The 16,959-nt window shown below is 43.7% G+C and overlaps 1 protein-coding gene across 1 annotated transcript in view; it reads left to right on the plus strand.

Annotated features, from left to right (window-relative positions):
- The window catches only part of TTC29 (tetratricopeptide repeat domain 29), a 125,266-nt gene that overhangs the window by 28,438 nt on the left and 79,869 nt on the right, over positions 1-16,959 (plus strand). Inside the window, exons 4-5 of the mRNA XM_056119032.1 lie at positions 7,317-7,540; positions 9,700-9,885. Coding sequence (XP_055975007.1) covers positions 7,317-7,540; positions 9,700-9,885 — 410 coding nt within the window. The remainder of the gene's footprint in view (positions 1-7,316; positions 7,541-9,699; positions 9,886-16,959) is intronic.

Here is a 16,959-nt window from a genome sequence, read left to right on the forward strand (position 1 = left end):
CCTTTCTCCCCCACATCTTAAAACTTATTTCCTTGCTCTATTTAAAAGTACATGGAAAATAAATACAACTCTCAAATCTCAACTCTCAAATGGTTAGTACCAAAAAATATACATGTGATCGCAGGGTTATTCTTAATGATACTATGACTAATTATAAACAAACCAAAATGTATAACACTTTTAAAGAATGCTTTCAGTATTCTTTGCAGATCTGTATACTTTAAAGTCATTTTAAACTTAACCCTTTTTTTGTTTGGAAACTCTCTTGTTATATCTAATATGACTAGGAAACCCTATACGTATGTTTAGCTTGGGGAGGGTGAAATATTCTTTACATAACTATAAGAATTATTTTTAACAAATATAAAACACCAAAAATAACATTTATGGTCTTTATTACTGTGTGTATGTCAAGAAAAATACTTCCACCCTTCCCCCCACACACACTTTTCTCATTTAACGGAATAGCTACCTACACAGAAAGGTATGGTTAAAAAATGTGAATCACTTTATCTGTGGAAATTATATTAACTGAAGCTATTTAAGTATTAATTTAAGAGTCGATGTAATTATCCCGTAGGTGACTCCAATAACATTTATCCCCATGATGTGAATGTAAGACTGTTACAATTGACATAGATAACCCACACGTGACTTATAAATATTAACTTAATGGAATAAAAGTATTAGCCTGACTTTCGATTAACTATTACACATCTTTGAGTTTATCTTTGTACGATTAAATTAAAAATATGTGTTCTTGTTGCGAATGATTTTTTTTAATTGAAAAGCTTTTGAAATGTTTCACAGGGTGTGAAACTTTACCTTGGTATGTATCATTGTCATTCTTCCTAACAAAATATGCCTGTGACCCATATTAATCATAAATTTGAAATTGAGTAGCTGCCTTTTGACTTCTAAAGTTCATCTAAGACTTAATAGAAACATCTATAAATACAGAGGGAGTAAAATAAGTTGTTCCCTGTTTATTTTGTTAATTCATATATCCTGTGACTGTGTGTGCTTTATCCTCTTGTAAGTTCGTCTCTGTCAGGGTTTTCTCATCACGCTTTGCACCCTGGAGTAAAATCAAATCTTCGTGGCCTTGCCTTGGTACCAGCACAACTGACTGTCTGCCTGCCCCTTTGTTTTGAGGACTTCTTTGGGAATGTCAGAGAATGACCCCCTTCTCTTTCCTTAATCCAACATAAACCGGTGTTAACATCTGCAGAACGTGGGAGTGTTTCATCATAATCATCGAATCATAATATCAAAAAGCTTCAAGTCCTTTCAAAGCATCAAGTCAGGGAAAAAATAATCCATGGGAACAAACACAGAAAGAGGGGAAAGAGGAGGAGGAGCAGCAGCACAGCTGGAGGGACCAGGAGGTATTGTGGACAAGGGGGGAAATTCTGCTTTCAGGGAGGGATCCCCGGGCGGGCGCGAATTCCAGCTCTGACACCAATGAGACAGTGAAGCTGTGGGTGGGTCACAGCCTCCTGCAGACCGTCATTATCTGGAGAAAGAGATGCATTCTTTTGGAGAGCTACGACAAATGATATCCACACAGCCTCGTGCTTTATCGCAGCTAGAAGAAAAATGTCTTAGGGCAGGATTTTAAAGCTCTATCTTAGTTCAGCGCTGTTTAACAGAAATCTCCCTGTTTTCCAGCATTTCCACAGATGCATCTGTTTGAGATTTAGGTCAGATTACCGGGTATTCTTTTCTGTCAGTTCATAGCTTTTGCTTATTTCCCTAATGTTGAGGGAAATTTTTGTTAAATTCAAAGTGTACAGGATCCTCGTGAATCTTGCTTTTTAAGTAGCACTCAAATCCCTGGAAAAGGCCTGATGTCTCAGTTCCGTCCCCTCAAGCTCATTCCTCCCTGTAGTGTAACTCAGCACCCTGTATGGCAAAGATCTTGCCAAGATAGATTCATAAGCATCTAGCACACCTGTGACTATCACAGCATCTGCCTCTATAACCTGCATGTTTTCTGTTGGGAGAACTGTCTTCAAGTTTCCTAACAGCCAATCTCCATGCAAATTTTACCAAAATTCTCAATTTCACCCAGGATAGTGACTTCACACCAAGAAGAGTTCTCTTCTTCTGATACTTTACAAGAGAACATTTTGAACTTCTACTAGTATTTGCTTTCAAAAGTCTATTGGGATGAATTGATAGCACAGCGGGTAGGGCATTTGCCTTGCACGTGGCTGACCTGGGTTTGATTCCCAGCATCCCATATGGTCCCCCAAGCACCGTCAGGAGTAATTCCTGAGTGCATGAGCCAGGAGCAACCCCTGTACATTGTCAGGTGTGGCCCAAAAAGCAAAAAAAGTCTGTATGATATCAGAGACAAACAACTTTATATCCTAATGAAATGCATAAGATAATGAATTTGAATTTTTTGTATTTTTAAAGCTTTCTTGTCATAAAGAAGTAAAATTTGTGGTTCTCTGTTAATGGAATATAAAGCCCAAGAAACCTAACTTGAAGGGTGAGAGTTAATTTTAATTTTAGGTAGTAAGTTCATTTTCATAAATGAACATTATTCTAGTTAAAAGAAAATATTCTGCATTAAGCATAACGGTTTATAGAGTAACCTATTTAGTAGATCACCATGAAAGCTCCCTTTCTCTCAAATATCAGTAATTAGGCTTAAACATAGCGTGTGGGCTCAAGCCGGAGTCAGTATAAAATAGTTATGAAATAGGCCTATGCATTTTGAAGTACATTTTTATTTGAAACCTCTTCTGCAAAGAATGGCGCTTTTTTAAAAATGTAACAGCAGTTTTAAAAATTGATCTTAGTTATGTATCATGGGTATTTTGAGGCCGAAAGATGACTTGGAAAGAATTTTAGTCCAGTCCCTCTGAATTAGTTTGTAAAGTCTTTGGTTGAAAAGTAGCTGATACCGACTGTGACCGAATTAAACAAAAAGCACTTTATGGACAGGAGTTCGGTATGGAGCCCAGGAGAGAGGCCAGCTCAGCTGGGAGGAAGAAGACCCGGAACCCTGGAAAGAAACAGGGCAGCAAGGACCATTTGACACGGGGCTGCTGTGTGTCAGGCTTTATTTTTTGTGGGTTTTTTTTTTTTTTGCATTCAAAATCCTGGGAAAGATGCCAGTTGTCTTAATTCGGGTCACTGACACCACCCCTTGGCTTAGAAATCTTCAGAATCAAGATCCGGTGACACCGAATGTCAGTTGGGACCAACCAGTTTTCAAAACGGGTGTGAACTGGTGCTGGGTTGACCAACCATAGCCACAGTACCTGGCAGAGAGGCTCAGAGCCGGTTTCCTGCTTCCCTGCCCCAATGGGAATCAGAACGAAGACTCTCAGGCTCCTGTTTGGTTTTTGTTGATTTAAAGGAAACGCTGGTGCTACCTGGTTTCCCTTTTCTTTTGTGTCTTGTTTGGGGGAAACTCCAAGCCATGTGTAAGCATCTCCAGGGCTGCAGCTCGCAAAGCCTGAGGGCCTCTGTGTTGCCTAATAGCAAACGAGCAAGGCATGCACCTTAACTCCCATCCAATTTCTCCACCCCATCTCTGCTTTTTCCCTTTTTCTGGACTTGGAGGAAGATAATCCTGATGTCTGGAGCTGCAGCCACCTGATAGTGAGATGAAGCATGAGGAGAAGATTAAGAGTGTCCACAAGATATGGGCCTTGGGTTTGCCAGATCACTGAACCAGGATCGGCAACTGCCAGGTTTAGGCATTTGGGCTGGAAGAAATGGGAACTTGCAGCGTTCAGAGCACTGTGGGGCAAGTTTCCTTCCACTGTGGGAGTCTAGCCAGGTGCTGCACTTGCTCTGTTCTTTTTCTGTCAGCTCTGGAAATAGGCTGGTCCAAATCCCTCAGGAGTCTGCATCCCACCCAGTGCATCATCTTCTGAGAGTTGCCACCATATCCTCTGTTGGTACCCATTGGACAACTCGTGCAGCCTTCTCTGGGCACAGGCCCTGCTACTGTGGCAGACACACAAGCTCTCCATCCACTTTCCTCTCTCGCGGAGCCCTCCATTCCAGAGGGTGGTTGTGGCCCTCGTCTGCAGAGAACTCCTAGATGGTGACGTTTTCTGCCTCCCTAGGCCCTTAGCTGTCCTCGTGAGGTGGAGCTACTGGGGAGGAAGGCAGAAGGGAGAGAAGACACCTTGTGCCGCCTTCTCATGGACTCCTTTGTTCCAACCTGAGCAAGGGGCCAACAGTCATTCCTTCTCTCCACCCCCATCCCTACCCCATTTTCCATCCCTACAAGACAGTAGCTTCTGAGCTTTTAGCTTGGCCATGGCCTTCATTTTCCTCTCTGTGGGTGGACCTGGACAGTTGGTGCTCTTCACCTCTCTGCCATGTAGGACTGGGCTATAGCCCGGCGGGGGTATTCCTCCCAAGATCTTTCTAAAAAGTATAAAAGGAGGCTCCAAGAACCATGCCACTGGACTCCGCGTCAGGCTGTGTGGCGGGTGAGAACCCTCCCCACCCAAGGGACCCAGGCCCGGCAACTGACCTCCACTGCCCAACCACCGCCACGCTCCAGGCCGCTTTCTAGACTTTGTGGCCTCGAAGTGGTCGCAAGACACATTATAATACACTTCCTGCCCATTTATGCCTCTTGGAGAGCCCGGCAAACTTCTAATATTATCCTGCCCACATGGGAAGAGCCTGGCAAGCTCCCCGTGGCATATTCGATATGCCAAATACAGTAACGACAATAGATCTTATTCCCTTGACCCTGAAAGAACCTCCAAACATTGGGAAAGGACGAGTAAGAAAAAGCTGATAAAGTCTCCGGACTGGGAGGAATAGAGACATTACTGGCGCCTGCTCGAGTAATTCGAAGATCAATGGGATGACATTGATACAGTGACAGTGAAGTCCCTTCCTGACTCACCCCCTTCAGCAGGCTGACCTGCGGCCCTCACAGACTCCAAGTTCTTACCACTCCGCAAACTTCCAATTTGACAGATCTTTCTCTAGTGGAGAAGCGCCTCTTACCTCTCTGAATCTCCATTCTCTTGCTCTGCTTTGGGCCTAAGGCAATCCATTACACCAGAAAAGCTGAGCAGTTGACTTCCAAGTATGTTATTATTTTTTTTTTGTAAATATTGTTCCTCACCCCCTAGTCCAACATCACACTTCTTTTTTAAATTGAAGCTCACTGATTATTTACAATTAATATGACAATTTAAATGGTTGGACTTATTTGCTTTAAAGTTTTTACTAACTTGTCATTGGAAATTTCAGGAGGATAGATTCCACCTTTCTTAGGTGTTTGTATGAGTGTTTTAACTCCACAGGTGAATTAAAGTACAGTAAGAGAAAAGAGCTATTACAGTAGGAATTCACATGGGGGTGAGGAATGAGGGAGTGCTAGGGTTGAAACCCAGGGCCTCGTGTACTCTATCACTGGAGTCATTCCTTGCTTCTGAAGAATTTGACGTTGCCTAGTCTTTCGACATATATAATATTGCTTTGTTCCTGAGAAAGTTCTGTGATACACAACAATGCACACATTTTATAGATGGGAAGAAATGAAGACCAGCAAGATGAAGCAGAACTTGGCCCAACTTCCTGGACTAACCCAAGGCTGTGACCACCTCACAGTGAAAAAAGAAATTTTTAGGCCACTAAAAAAAATAATTTCTTTATTGAGGTCTTAGAGTAGACAATACTCTCAGAGTTGTTGGTTTACAGGTTCAGAGTTACTATACCAATCTCTCCACCAGTATTTTCAGATGAAATTTTTATCTTCACTAGTGAAATTTTTATCAGAATTCCCTTCCTGAATTTATCACTAGTAGTTTTACATCATGTCCGTTGTTCTATTTCATTGTCTCTTAATGTTTACAAAATGATAGATAGTAGGTACCAGAGAGAGAGAGAGACAGACAGACAGACAGACAGACAGACAGAGAGAAAGAAAGAGAGAAACAGAGAGATTGAGATAGAGAGGGTACAGCAGCTATGGTGCTTGTCTTGGTGAGTCAAGCCCAGTTCATTCCTGGTACCACATCTGGTCTTCCAAGCCCTGCCAGTAGTAATCCCTGAGCATAAAACCAGGAGTAAGCCCAGAGCATCACCAGATAATGCTCCGAAACCTATAAAAAAAGCAATGAATGGCAGAAAGCTATACTCTTTGCCTTCAAATCTCTCATCGAGTGGTATTATAGCCACCAAATAGCAAGTATTTCATAGATCTGTTTATTTCGTATATACATTTTTAAAATCTAATATTATTTGAATATTTTAAAAATCTTTTTTAATTATGTTCTCCATTTAACACTTTACAGGGGCCTAGAACTAATTTTATCTAGAACTTAGGAGATATTTTTTGATAAGTAATGGAATATTAATTTGTCACTTTTATCTCCTTGTGGACTCTTTATTATTAAGGTAGAAGGTAAATATTATTATAGCAGGTCATTTTTCTTAACCCTAATTGAAAATTATTTAAAAATTATATGCAAAAGGTGAGAAATATTAGAGCGGTTAAGGCAGTTGGCTTGCAGACAGCCAATCAGATTTAATCCTCTGTACCACATCTGGTCTTGAGCACTGCCTGATATGGCCCCCAAACACACACACACACACACACACACACACACACACACACACACACACATACTAGATTTCAATAAACTCTGTCTTCATACATGCACACAAATGAATTAGCTTTCATAAAGTACAGTGAAACTGAATATAAACTGTGGTTTTAAAAAATACTAAATGATATGTAAATTTTACCTGACTTCTTTGGGTCGGAGGCCAATATATTAAGTATTGGGAGGTATTGTCAGTTGCTGCGTCTGAATGCTTGTAACCCCCAGTTCATAGATTGTAACCTCACCTCCATGGGTGATAATATTAACAAAGAATTCTTGGGGTGCTTAGATGGGAAAAATGAAATTGGTACCTAATTACAAAGGCTCAGGAGGACTCCCTGGCCCCTTCTACACCAGAACAAAGGGTTGGGTGGGGCTGACTCTGAACTGGGAGGAGTTCTCACCAAGAGGCAGCCCTGCAGCTGCCTTGTCTTGATTTCCCAACTCCAGAGCTTCTTGCTACTCCAGAAGTCTCCAGAGCTACTTGCTACTCCCTTTTCAGGCTTCTGTTACAAAAACCTGAAAGGACTGAGACACCGGTCAACTAACTTATTTGTTCTTACTGGTAAAACAGGATCCCATTCAAATCACTGTATCTAGAAAGCTCCTAGCATCTTTCATTAGACTGAAGCTGTTTTATTGTAAGTGGAAAACCTGGGACAGGTTTAAAAGATTAATCAGTGCATTAAGCACCGTGCTTCTTCTTTACAGCTACCGGAACTCATACAAGAAGAACATCTGTGTGGATTTGCTGCGCGATGGTTACCTTAACGCCTTCATCGAACTCTTTGGTTTGATAGAGAAGTGGGAGAGTATGAGGCTTATTGCCAAGGAGAAGGAGACCTTCTGGCCGCAGAAACCCCTGGAGGATCAGCCGGAGAAACTGGATCATCTCTACTACCACCTGACCAAGGCCGAGGAAGCTGGCAGGAAAAGTACGTGGAGAGAGGGAAGGAAGGCCACTGCCAAAGAATGGTCAGGGGAGGGGGTTCTTCCGGGAAGATTCTAGATCATCTAATGCTGTTTAGTTTAGCCTGGAGACCTCCATGGAATAAATTCCAGGGCACCTGAATCAATGGGCGACTTGATCTTGGGGCATCTTAGTGAGGTCATTTTGTTGTTGTTGTTTTGGGTCACACTTGGTAGAGGTCAGGGGTTACTCCTGACTTGCACTCAGGAATCACTCCTGGTGGGCTCGGTGGACTATAAAGGATGCCAGGGATTGAATCCTGGTCAGCCGAGTGCAAGGCAAACACCATATTATGGCTCTGGCCCCAGTGTGAGGTCATTCTTAAGCCAGAGAAGGCAATGCATACCCCTCACAGTCTATCGTATAGCCAGAACTTTACTTTCCCACAGATGAAATTCTATTTTCCTCATTCATTATGAAAATTATACCTTAGTTTGTCATATGTCTCTGTGTGTGTGTGTGTGTGTGTGTGTGTGTGTGTGTAAAGCGCCTGAACATTGATTTTTACTGAGGAGGCTCAAAGAATTCTGTAACCTGAAAATTATATAAATTTTCTAGCACTCTTACAATAAAATCCAAAGGTTTCAATATGTACTAGAAGCTTCTGAGACTTTTCAAACTAGAGATTTGTGAGAACACAGACCAGAGAGATTCTACATTTCACAATTGTGACTTTAAGTTGTTCACTTTTCCCTCATGGTATTATTTCTAGTAAGCTTTTTATGTTTCAAGTATTGAAGAAAAGATTTTTATCTTGAATGTAATTTAATTGACATTTAAGATCATAAGTATTTTTATGGACAGATTAGAAATTGGGGGGGGGGACTGGAGCAATAGTTAGCTGAGCATTTGCCTTCCACGCAGTCGACCTTGGTTCAATCCCGAGCACCCTGAATGGTTCCCCAAGTCCTCCATAAGTCATTCCTGAGCACAAAAACAAACAAAAAATTGACTACTTTTCTGTGATCAAAGAAAAGATGGGAATTCTGAATTTTGGCATGTAAATCTGACATTCTGAATAATTTTCTTCCGTGTGTGTGTGTGTGTGTGTGTGTGTGTGTGTATAAACACCATTGGACTCAGAAACAAAACTTCAGGCCCCAGCATAAAAATCGCTACCTTGTACATATCAAGCATTTCTCTGAAAAGGTAAAATTATTACATATATTCTGTTACCTGGTACTGCAGTGATGAAAATTCATGGGAGCATGGCATCAGTGTGGTCTGGGGGGTTGAACTGGGGTTGACTGCCTTAAAAGGGCCAGTAACTTGGACTCTACACTGTCTCCTTGGTGCTAATATCCTGCTTCATCCACTTTCTTTACCTGTTTACCAAGTTTAAAAGAAACACTGCTTTCTCTGGAGCACTGAAAAAGTCCTCAATGAAACTGTACTCATTTCTTCTAAAAGAACTGAGCACGTTGCTGGGAGTATTACTCTGACTTTCCTCTTATGAAAATGCCCAGTGTTTCCAAGAATCAGGAATATTGCCCCATAGTTGGATGCCTGCCTCATGAGCTGGGGGAGAAGGCAGCTGGGATAGAGAAGGAATCACTAAGTCAACGATGGTTGGAGGGATTGCTCAGGATGGGAGATGTGTGCTAAAAGTAGATAAAGGACCAAATGTGATAGCCTCTCAGTATCTGTTTTGCAAACCATAATGCCCAAAAGTAGAGAGTATGGGAGAAACTGTCTGCCATAGAGGCAGGGGGAGGGTGGGAAAGGAGCGGTATACTGGGGCCAATGGTGGTGGGGGATGTGCACTGGTGGAGGGATGGGTGTTTGATCATTGTGTGATTTAAACTCAAACATGGAAGCTTGTAACTGTATTGCACGATGATTCAAGCACAGTGATTCAATAATATTTTAAAAAAAAAGAAAATGTTCAGTGTTTTGATCAACTAGTGAGTCAATTCTAACACATTGCAAGGTTTGCGGGGAAATTATTTTTGTTGCTTTTCTCAGGAGCACTACTTTAATTAACAAGTGGGTTCATTTAGTTGTAAGGGGAAGAACAAAAAGGAGTAAAAAAAAAAAACCCTCTCCCATTAATTCGCTGTTTGAAAGGAGGTTCCAGGCAAAAGGCATTTCTAATGCAGATTCTGGATGTTTCTCTCTCTGAAGAATCCCCCGAACATGTCTATGATAACTTGTACGCTCTGGCCTGTTACTTCAATAACAATGAAGACACATGGGTCCGGAACCACTTCTTTGAACGATGCTTTCAGGTGGCTAAAGAGATCAAATTGGACGGCGGGAGGAAGGAGGCCGAGGCGCACCGAAATATGGCTTTTCTCTACGAGGAAGAAGGTGAGTGATCTGCGGCCAGGCCTGTTCTGGGGCTGTGAAGGGTCCAGAATCTAAGCAACTAGAAACTAGAAGACAAGTGTGTGTGTGTGTGTGTGTGTGTGTGTGTGTGTGTGTGTGTGTTGGGAGTAGTGGGGGTGAACAGTGGTCAGTGGTCCCAGAAAAACACCAGAGACTTGAGCACCTGGATGTGAAGAGAGAGCCGAGAAGGTGCAGGTGTGTGTTCCCTAGGCCCATCACCTCTCTGGCCCCCAACCCCGCACTCATCCAGCAGATTACATGCAGTCCTGCTGGGATTTCTTATAAAATACCCCACCTTGTCCATTTTACCTTGATTTCTCATTGTTTAAAATGATGACGAGGGGTGAAAGGAAAAGTCCACCGTGGTTACCCCAGAGCCCCGTGGCCCATCTTGACCAACTATACCAGGATCCCTGGAACTCGGACCTCTTCAAGACGGGTTCACAGTAACTTTTTTTTTTTTGCTTTTTGGGTCACACCCAGCAATGCACAGGGGTTACTCCTGGCTCATACACTCAGGAATTATTTCTGGCAGTGCTCGGGGAACCACATGGGATGCTGGGAATCGAACCCGGGTCAGCAGGGTACAAGGCAAACGCCCCACCAACTGTGCTATCATTCCAGTTCATAGTAACTTCTGAAGTAAATCTTCCTTTATATGTCCCTGTTCCCTTAATAATCTTAAAACAAGTCTGAAACAAAAAACTCATGAGAAAGAAATTGTATACGGTGGGTTTTCTGAGGAATACAAATAAGAATTTAGCAATGAAGTTTCCACGGTGAATGTGTTTGGATAATGCAAAGGAAATATAGAGGAAAGGGATGGAAGAATAGTAAGCTGGATCTGGCACTTGCCTTGCATGTGGCTGACCTGGGTTCTATTTCCAACATCCCATGGGTTCCTGCAAGCCCACTAGGAGTGATCCCTGAGCACAGAGCCAGGATTCAGCCCTGAGCACTGTGGGGTATGACCTCAAAACATAGAAAGAAGAAAAAGAGAGAGAGAGAGAGAGAAAGAAAGAAAGAAAGAAAGAAAGAAAGAAAGAAAGAAAGAAAGAAAGAGCAGGGAGGGAGGGAGGGAGGAAGGGGAGGGAAGGAGGGAGGGAGGAAGAAAGGAAGAAAAGAGAGGAAGGGAGGGAGAGAGGGAGGGAGGGAGGAAAGAAGGAAGGAAGGAAGGAAGGAAGGAAGGAAGGAAGGAAGGAAAGAGGGATGGAAGGAGGGAGGGAGGGAGGGAGGGAGGGAGGGAGGGAGGGAGGGAGGGAGGGAGGAGGGAGGGAGGGAGGGGAGAGGGAGGGAGGAGGGAGGGAGGGAGGGAAAGAGAGAGGGAAGGAGGGAGGGAGGGAGGGAGGGAATCCGCATGTGTTATCCTGCTTATTTCTCTTCAAAAATCTCTCCCATAAAAATTGAGATATTGACTAAACAGTTCAATTAGAAAATCTGTATTATTTTGTGTCTCAGACTGCCTGGAACTTTGAGAAAAGATGAAAAAAGGGTTTTGTGCTTCAGGAAATTGTGTTCAGTGAATGCCAGTGTAACTTACAATGTGGCAGAGCTAGGATAAGCTCTGGGTCTATCTAAAGTGCTGGATAGAGAAATTTCTTGAAATATTCAGAGAGGAAAGATCTCATATAGACTCAATTTCCTTGAGGCGGGGTGGGGAGGGTTCAAGCATGAGGGACTTGGATGATGGGTGGGATTTAGACAGGTCACGATAAGGATTAAATTCTGCAAGGGAACAATAGACTTCTTATTAATCCATAATTTGATGAGTTAATAGGTAGCACAACCTGTAGAAAGTATTTCTAGCAGTGATGGGGGCGGAGGGGGAAGCAAGACTAGGAAAATGACAGAATTTCACTTCTGTCATTCAGGCAAGACTAGGGAAATGACAGAATTCTGAGTCTGGGCTTTTAAGCTTTTATGCATTCAGGGCAAGGGAGGAGGAACGATTGTGATTGCCCAGCTGGAAGGTGAGTAGATGATACTTTACCCTGGGAGGACAATCAGAACTTTTTAAAGAGATTTTACTTAAGGATGGACATTGCAGAACCATTTTATATGCCACAATAGACTGCAGAGGTGTCCAGACATATTTGAGGTACCACCCTTGTTTCAGGAAAAAAAAATCAACTTCTCAGTCAACTCCTTAGAAATCTCCCTTCCTTAAGAGAATCAACAGAAAATACCCTAAATTGCCTCTGAGGTTATCCACACCCCCATTACCATTGCCCTGTGTAAACGGGATTTGTGAAATATTTGAAGCAACATTCAGGCAGTGGTTTTGTGCAACCATACAATGACAGATTAGAGCCAAATTCAGCCTTTTGTTCAACTCATACGCATTTTGAACCTTGTGCTGAGGGATAAAAAGGCATCTAGAGGCTACGGAGGATTAGAAATGACTTGGGGACGGGGTGGGGGGTGGAGAGGTTAAGTACTGGTATGAAAAAGCACAAGAACAAAATGCTATGGGGGGGAGGTTGCCAACTTATGTAAGATGAGAAGTGGTTGGAGGGCGACACCTACATGAAGGAGGAAGTGGGGAGTGAGTCTTTGGACTGGACTCGGGCTGGGCACATGCCTGAGGTACTGGCATAAGAAGCTACTAGAAGGTTGGTTTGTCCTGAGTCCAGTAAGTCGGGGGCAACACGTGGAGTGAGAGGAGATGCCTCATTTAGGCCAGGAGGCTTGTCAGGAATTGCTTTGGAGATGTTAGGCCAAACTGAGCACTTTGGACTTTATTCTATATTCTGTGGGGGACCTCAGATCTGTTGGTTTGAGAAATGTTGGTGGTAATTGGTGCAGAAAGGCTAGATGCAAAACAATGTAGAATACAATCATATTTGGTATGGACCACAGAGAAATATGTCAACAGCAATTATTTTGGAATGTGGACATCATAGGTGGCTAAAAATATGCTCACAAAATTTAAAGAACCCAAAGGAAGCAGTATATTTGTCCCATACTCTCTGCTGATGTGGCTATAAAGAAATGTTTTTCATCTCCTCTATATCAGCTTATTAATATGTGCGATGTCCTACATAAATGCTATTTTAAAACAATTATGCTGTGATTATGTTAATGAGCATAATTTGAGTCTTTTTGAGCCAAATGTCTTAACCCTCGTACTATCTCTCTGGTCCCCTATTGCATGAGGTTGAGGCTCCCATACTTCCTAATAAATAGAACACTGGGCTCTGGAATTATATTTTAGTTAGATCGCTTTATTTCCATCTGCTGTCAGATATGAAACATCCTTCTAGGCCCTGAGTCAGTTCAGAGGGTCATACCTTCATTGCCTGAGGGATTAAATGACCCACCCCTCATTGGCACAACTTCTGTGACCTGGGGGCACCGTTTCAGGAGGCTGGGGGGGGGGGAACGAGGACCCTCATGAACGTGGGGCTGGAGGGGAGGGAGCACTCACCTGGCCAGAGGATGCCCCTGAGCTCAGGGTGGCCGGGTTTCCGTGCGTCTGATCTGATGGGACCAGACAGGCGAATGGAGACCCCGCGGCCACCAGCGGGACTGCAGCTGTGCTCAGGGGCAGGTGGCACTTGCCGTTTTCAGGGGTACAGGTTCAGGTTAAAGCAGGGGACCAGGCAGCAGATGGCAAAGGACAGGTTGGTGGGCCCATGCGTGTGGGCTGCAGACAATGAAGACGACCAGAAGCTGCAGGCACGGGGCAGGGCAGTCTCCGCCCTCTGGCGCCTACGTGATCAGATCCACGCCCAGGTTCGGGCTTGGAAATAGCATCTGCCCCATTCAGTTTCAGCCCATCTGGGATTTGAGGTGACTTTTCAAAGGTTCCAACCAGTGTTGGAAGTCAGGAAGAGGAGGCCCAGGAAGATTCCCAATTCAGAACCCCCTGTGACTTTAGCATGGGGATTCAGTAATCTCTGTTATTGATCAGTTTTTCCCACAGACAGGGAACTTTGAGGAAAAGAAAAGATGATTGGCTGCTTGGTTAAAACTTTATTTATATTGATACTTATCCACCCCCCACAAATGCAAAAACATTTACTTGGGAAAAAAGGTGCATACCTATGTTTGTTGTAGTGCTTAGTACAATAGCTAAGATTAAAAAAAAAAGCAGCCCAAGGACAGATGAATGGATAAAGAAGTGGTGTTGTATATACACAATAGAATACTATACAACTGTGAAAAAGAGATGAAACCATGCCATTTGCTTCCATCTGGATGCAACAGCAGGGTTTCATGCTAAGTTAGATAAGCAGAGGGAAGAGAGACTTACAGGATATTCTCACTTGGTGATATATAGAGTGATAAGACAAGAGAATGGACAGGAGCAGAGAAATTGAGAGGTCAGACATGGTAACACAACAGCATTGGTCAAGGGTCTTGGAGGTGTAGAGGTGAAGTAACTGTACGTCAAAACCACAAGAGTCAATACCTTTGTGTAAAAATGTGACCCAAACTACTGTCCTCCCGTTGTTCATCAATTTGCTCAAGCGGGCCCAGTAACATCTCCATTGTGAGACTTCTTGTTACTGTGTTTGGCATATTGAATACTCTCGGTAGTTTGCCAGGCTCTCTGAAGAAGGGCAGAGGAATCGAACCCAGCTCGGGCGGACTGGCTGCGCGCAAAGCAAATGCCCTTCCGCTGTGCTATCACTCCGACCCAAACTACAATAAGTAAAATTATTTTTATAAATGGGTTTCTGGACTACAGAGATAGCACAGAGTTTAAGACATTGTTTTGCATAAAGAAGAGTTGATTTACAATATGTTGACACTAAGTGGACCTTGGTTGCACAGGTTGATTCTATATAGAATATTGATAGAGTATTGTGGTGCACTTTACCAAGGCACACTGAAACAGCTCCTTCTATCCCTGACAAAACCAGAAGTGAAAGCAAATCCAGCAGCAGATTTGTGGAGACCACCCTGTGCGGTACCCAACCCTCATTCCCTGTAGCCCTCCATCTCTGGGGAGGAGGCAGGGGAGCACATTTATCCCAGACTTACCCGTGATCGCACCTTCCTCTAATTATTCCTCCACACATTTTCATTTTTGTTTTCTTTCTGGATTTGGGGTCAATTAAGCCCAGTGGTTATCTGGGCTTAATTCCTGACTCTGTGCTCAGGGATTTCTCCTGGTGGCGCCCCACAGACTCTAGAGGTTGCCAGAGATTGAATTGAAGACAGCACCCTTCCTGCTGTACTGTCTTTCAAGCCTCCTCCCATTTCAATGCTCATGGAATAACAACTCCTTTTGTCTGCCCCCCTACACACATACACACACACATACACACACACATACGCACACGCATACACACACAAACTTGTAGGAATTTTATGCAGGGCAGTGGTCCAAATTTCCTTAGTGATGGACCTATCCCCATCCCTGATCCTAGTCAACTCCCTTCCCATATTCCAAAAAATAAACAAGCAAGCCAACATAATAATGAAAAGAAATTTATTCCTGAGAGTCATACCCCCATAGATCTCCCACTACTCAGGATTATTCAAGATCAGTTCCCTGGTCTTTGATCTCTTTCCAGTCCCCTGACTTGCTTCCAGAACACCGCAGTGTAGCCTGGACAAATGCCCAGTTTGCTGGGACAATTGCCATGCTAACAAGGTAGCGGGTGAGCAGTGTTCCCAGCGGCCCACGGGAGGAGCTGCAGAGATAGGAGCAAGGCAGGCTTGCTGGTCTCCATTGCCCTCTCCTCGGAGGCTGTCTGGATAGAGAGGAAGCCTCGCACTGGCTGCTGTGAAGGGTCAGACAAAAGAGGGTTGCAAGCCTTTCCTGCCAGCCTTGTATTTACTGTTTGCTATAGCATAGCCCCACCTCCCCATGGCTGCATAGGGGCAGGGGCTGAGATCTCCACCATGCACTAGTAGTCATGCCAATAGCGGGACTTGTCATGCAGGCAATTTATATTTGGGGGAAGAGCAGAGGAGCTAAGTCTGTGCCTTTGCAGGAGATCAGGGTTGATGACCTCAAAAGCACTGAGCCCAGAGGCCCACGTGGGTCAATGGTCAGGCACCTGCCTTGCTGTGAGGTGTGAGGCCTCCAGTTTGATTCCCAGTACCTGCATCACCTGTGATTCTCAGCACGCTACAGTCAAGGATGCATAAACCCTGACAATTAATGGCAGCCCAACATGAAAGGAGGAGGAGAAGCACTGAGCCTAACTCGTGTCCTTGGAACTAGAGTCAATCTTCTTCCCTAGGAATCTAGCAAGCAGGGGATCATGAGCCCTGGCCTCTTTAAAAAAAAGTATGACAGTGATGCAATTGACATGGAGTAGTATGTTGGGTTCAGGTATATCTGAAAGATTGATATCTTCCACTTCACTCTTGATATTCTGCTCTAACATGAAGTGACTCGGGTCATATGATGGGTGCAGAGTCTGTCTTGTCAGACCAAACTGAAGAACATGAAAAAGAATGCCAGCTTCAAAGGAAGCTGTTCTCCCAAAGACTCAGTGTTTTCAAGAGCTGTGCAAAGAAGAGACCCAGTAAGGTGAAATAAAGATCAAATTTCAGTCCCAGGAGAAATTCTGCTAGACAGTGGTGGAATTGAGTGGACCATGCTGTTCCTACCCCCCCTCCTCCTGAACGGTCGGTCAGTAGATTCAGGAGCCTGCAGCACCACAGAGAGAGAGCCAAAGGCAGACTGTCTGCTCTGCTTGTCTTTCAATACCAAGGCAAGCAGGTAAACTGCATCCGGTTCAGGAAATTCAAGGAAAACCAAGCATCAAAGACATCATAGATTTAGGTCTAAAGCAGTCTATCAGAGCCAGGGATATGGTTCAGGGTGGAATTTATGTTTTTTTCTCATCCAGGAGAGCCTACATTTGGTCATGGCACAGCCAAAAATAAATGAGAAATGGAGAGAGGACAAGAAAGTCAGAATAGATGAAGAATGAGTGAGGGATGAAGGAGAAGGAGAGAAGAAGAAAAATCTACAAGACTGGTAGTTTGGGGCAGTGGGGAGGTAAATCTTAGTACCTTCAGAAAGACAAATGAAGACAAGAGCTTAATGAAAGGATCAAATAAATATTTGAGCCTCAGAAGTAATAACAA

This window comes from Sorex fumeus, unplaced genomic scaffold, assembly GCF_029834395.1.
Source record: "Sorex fumeus unplaced genomic scaffold, SorFum_2.1 ptg000039l, whole genome shotgun sequence".
Taxonomy (NCBI): domain Eukaryota; kingdom Metazoa; phylum Chordata; class Mammalia; order Eulipotyphla; family Soricidae; genus Sorex; species Sorex fumeus.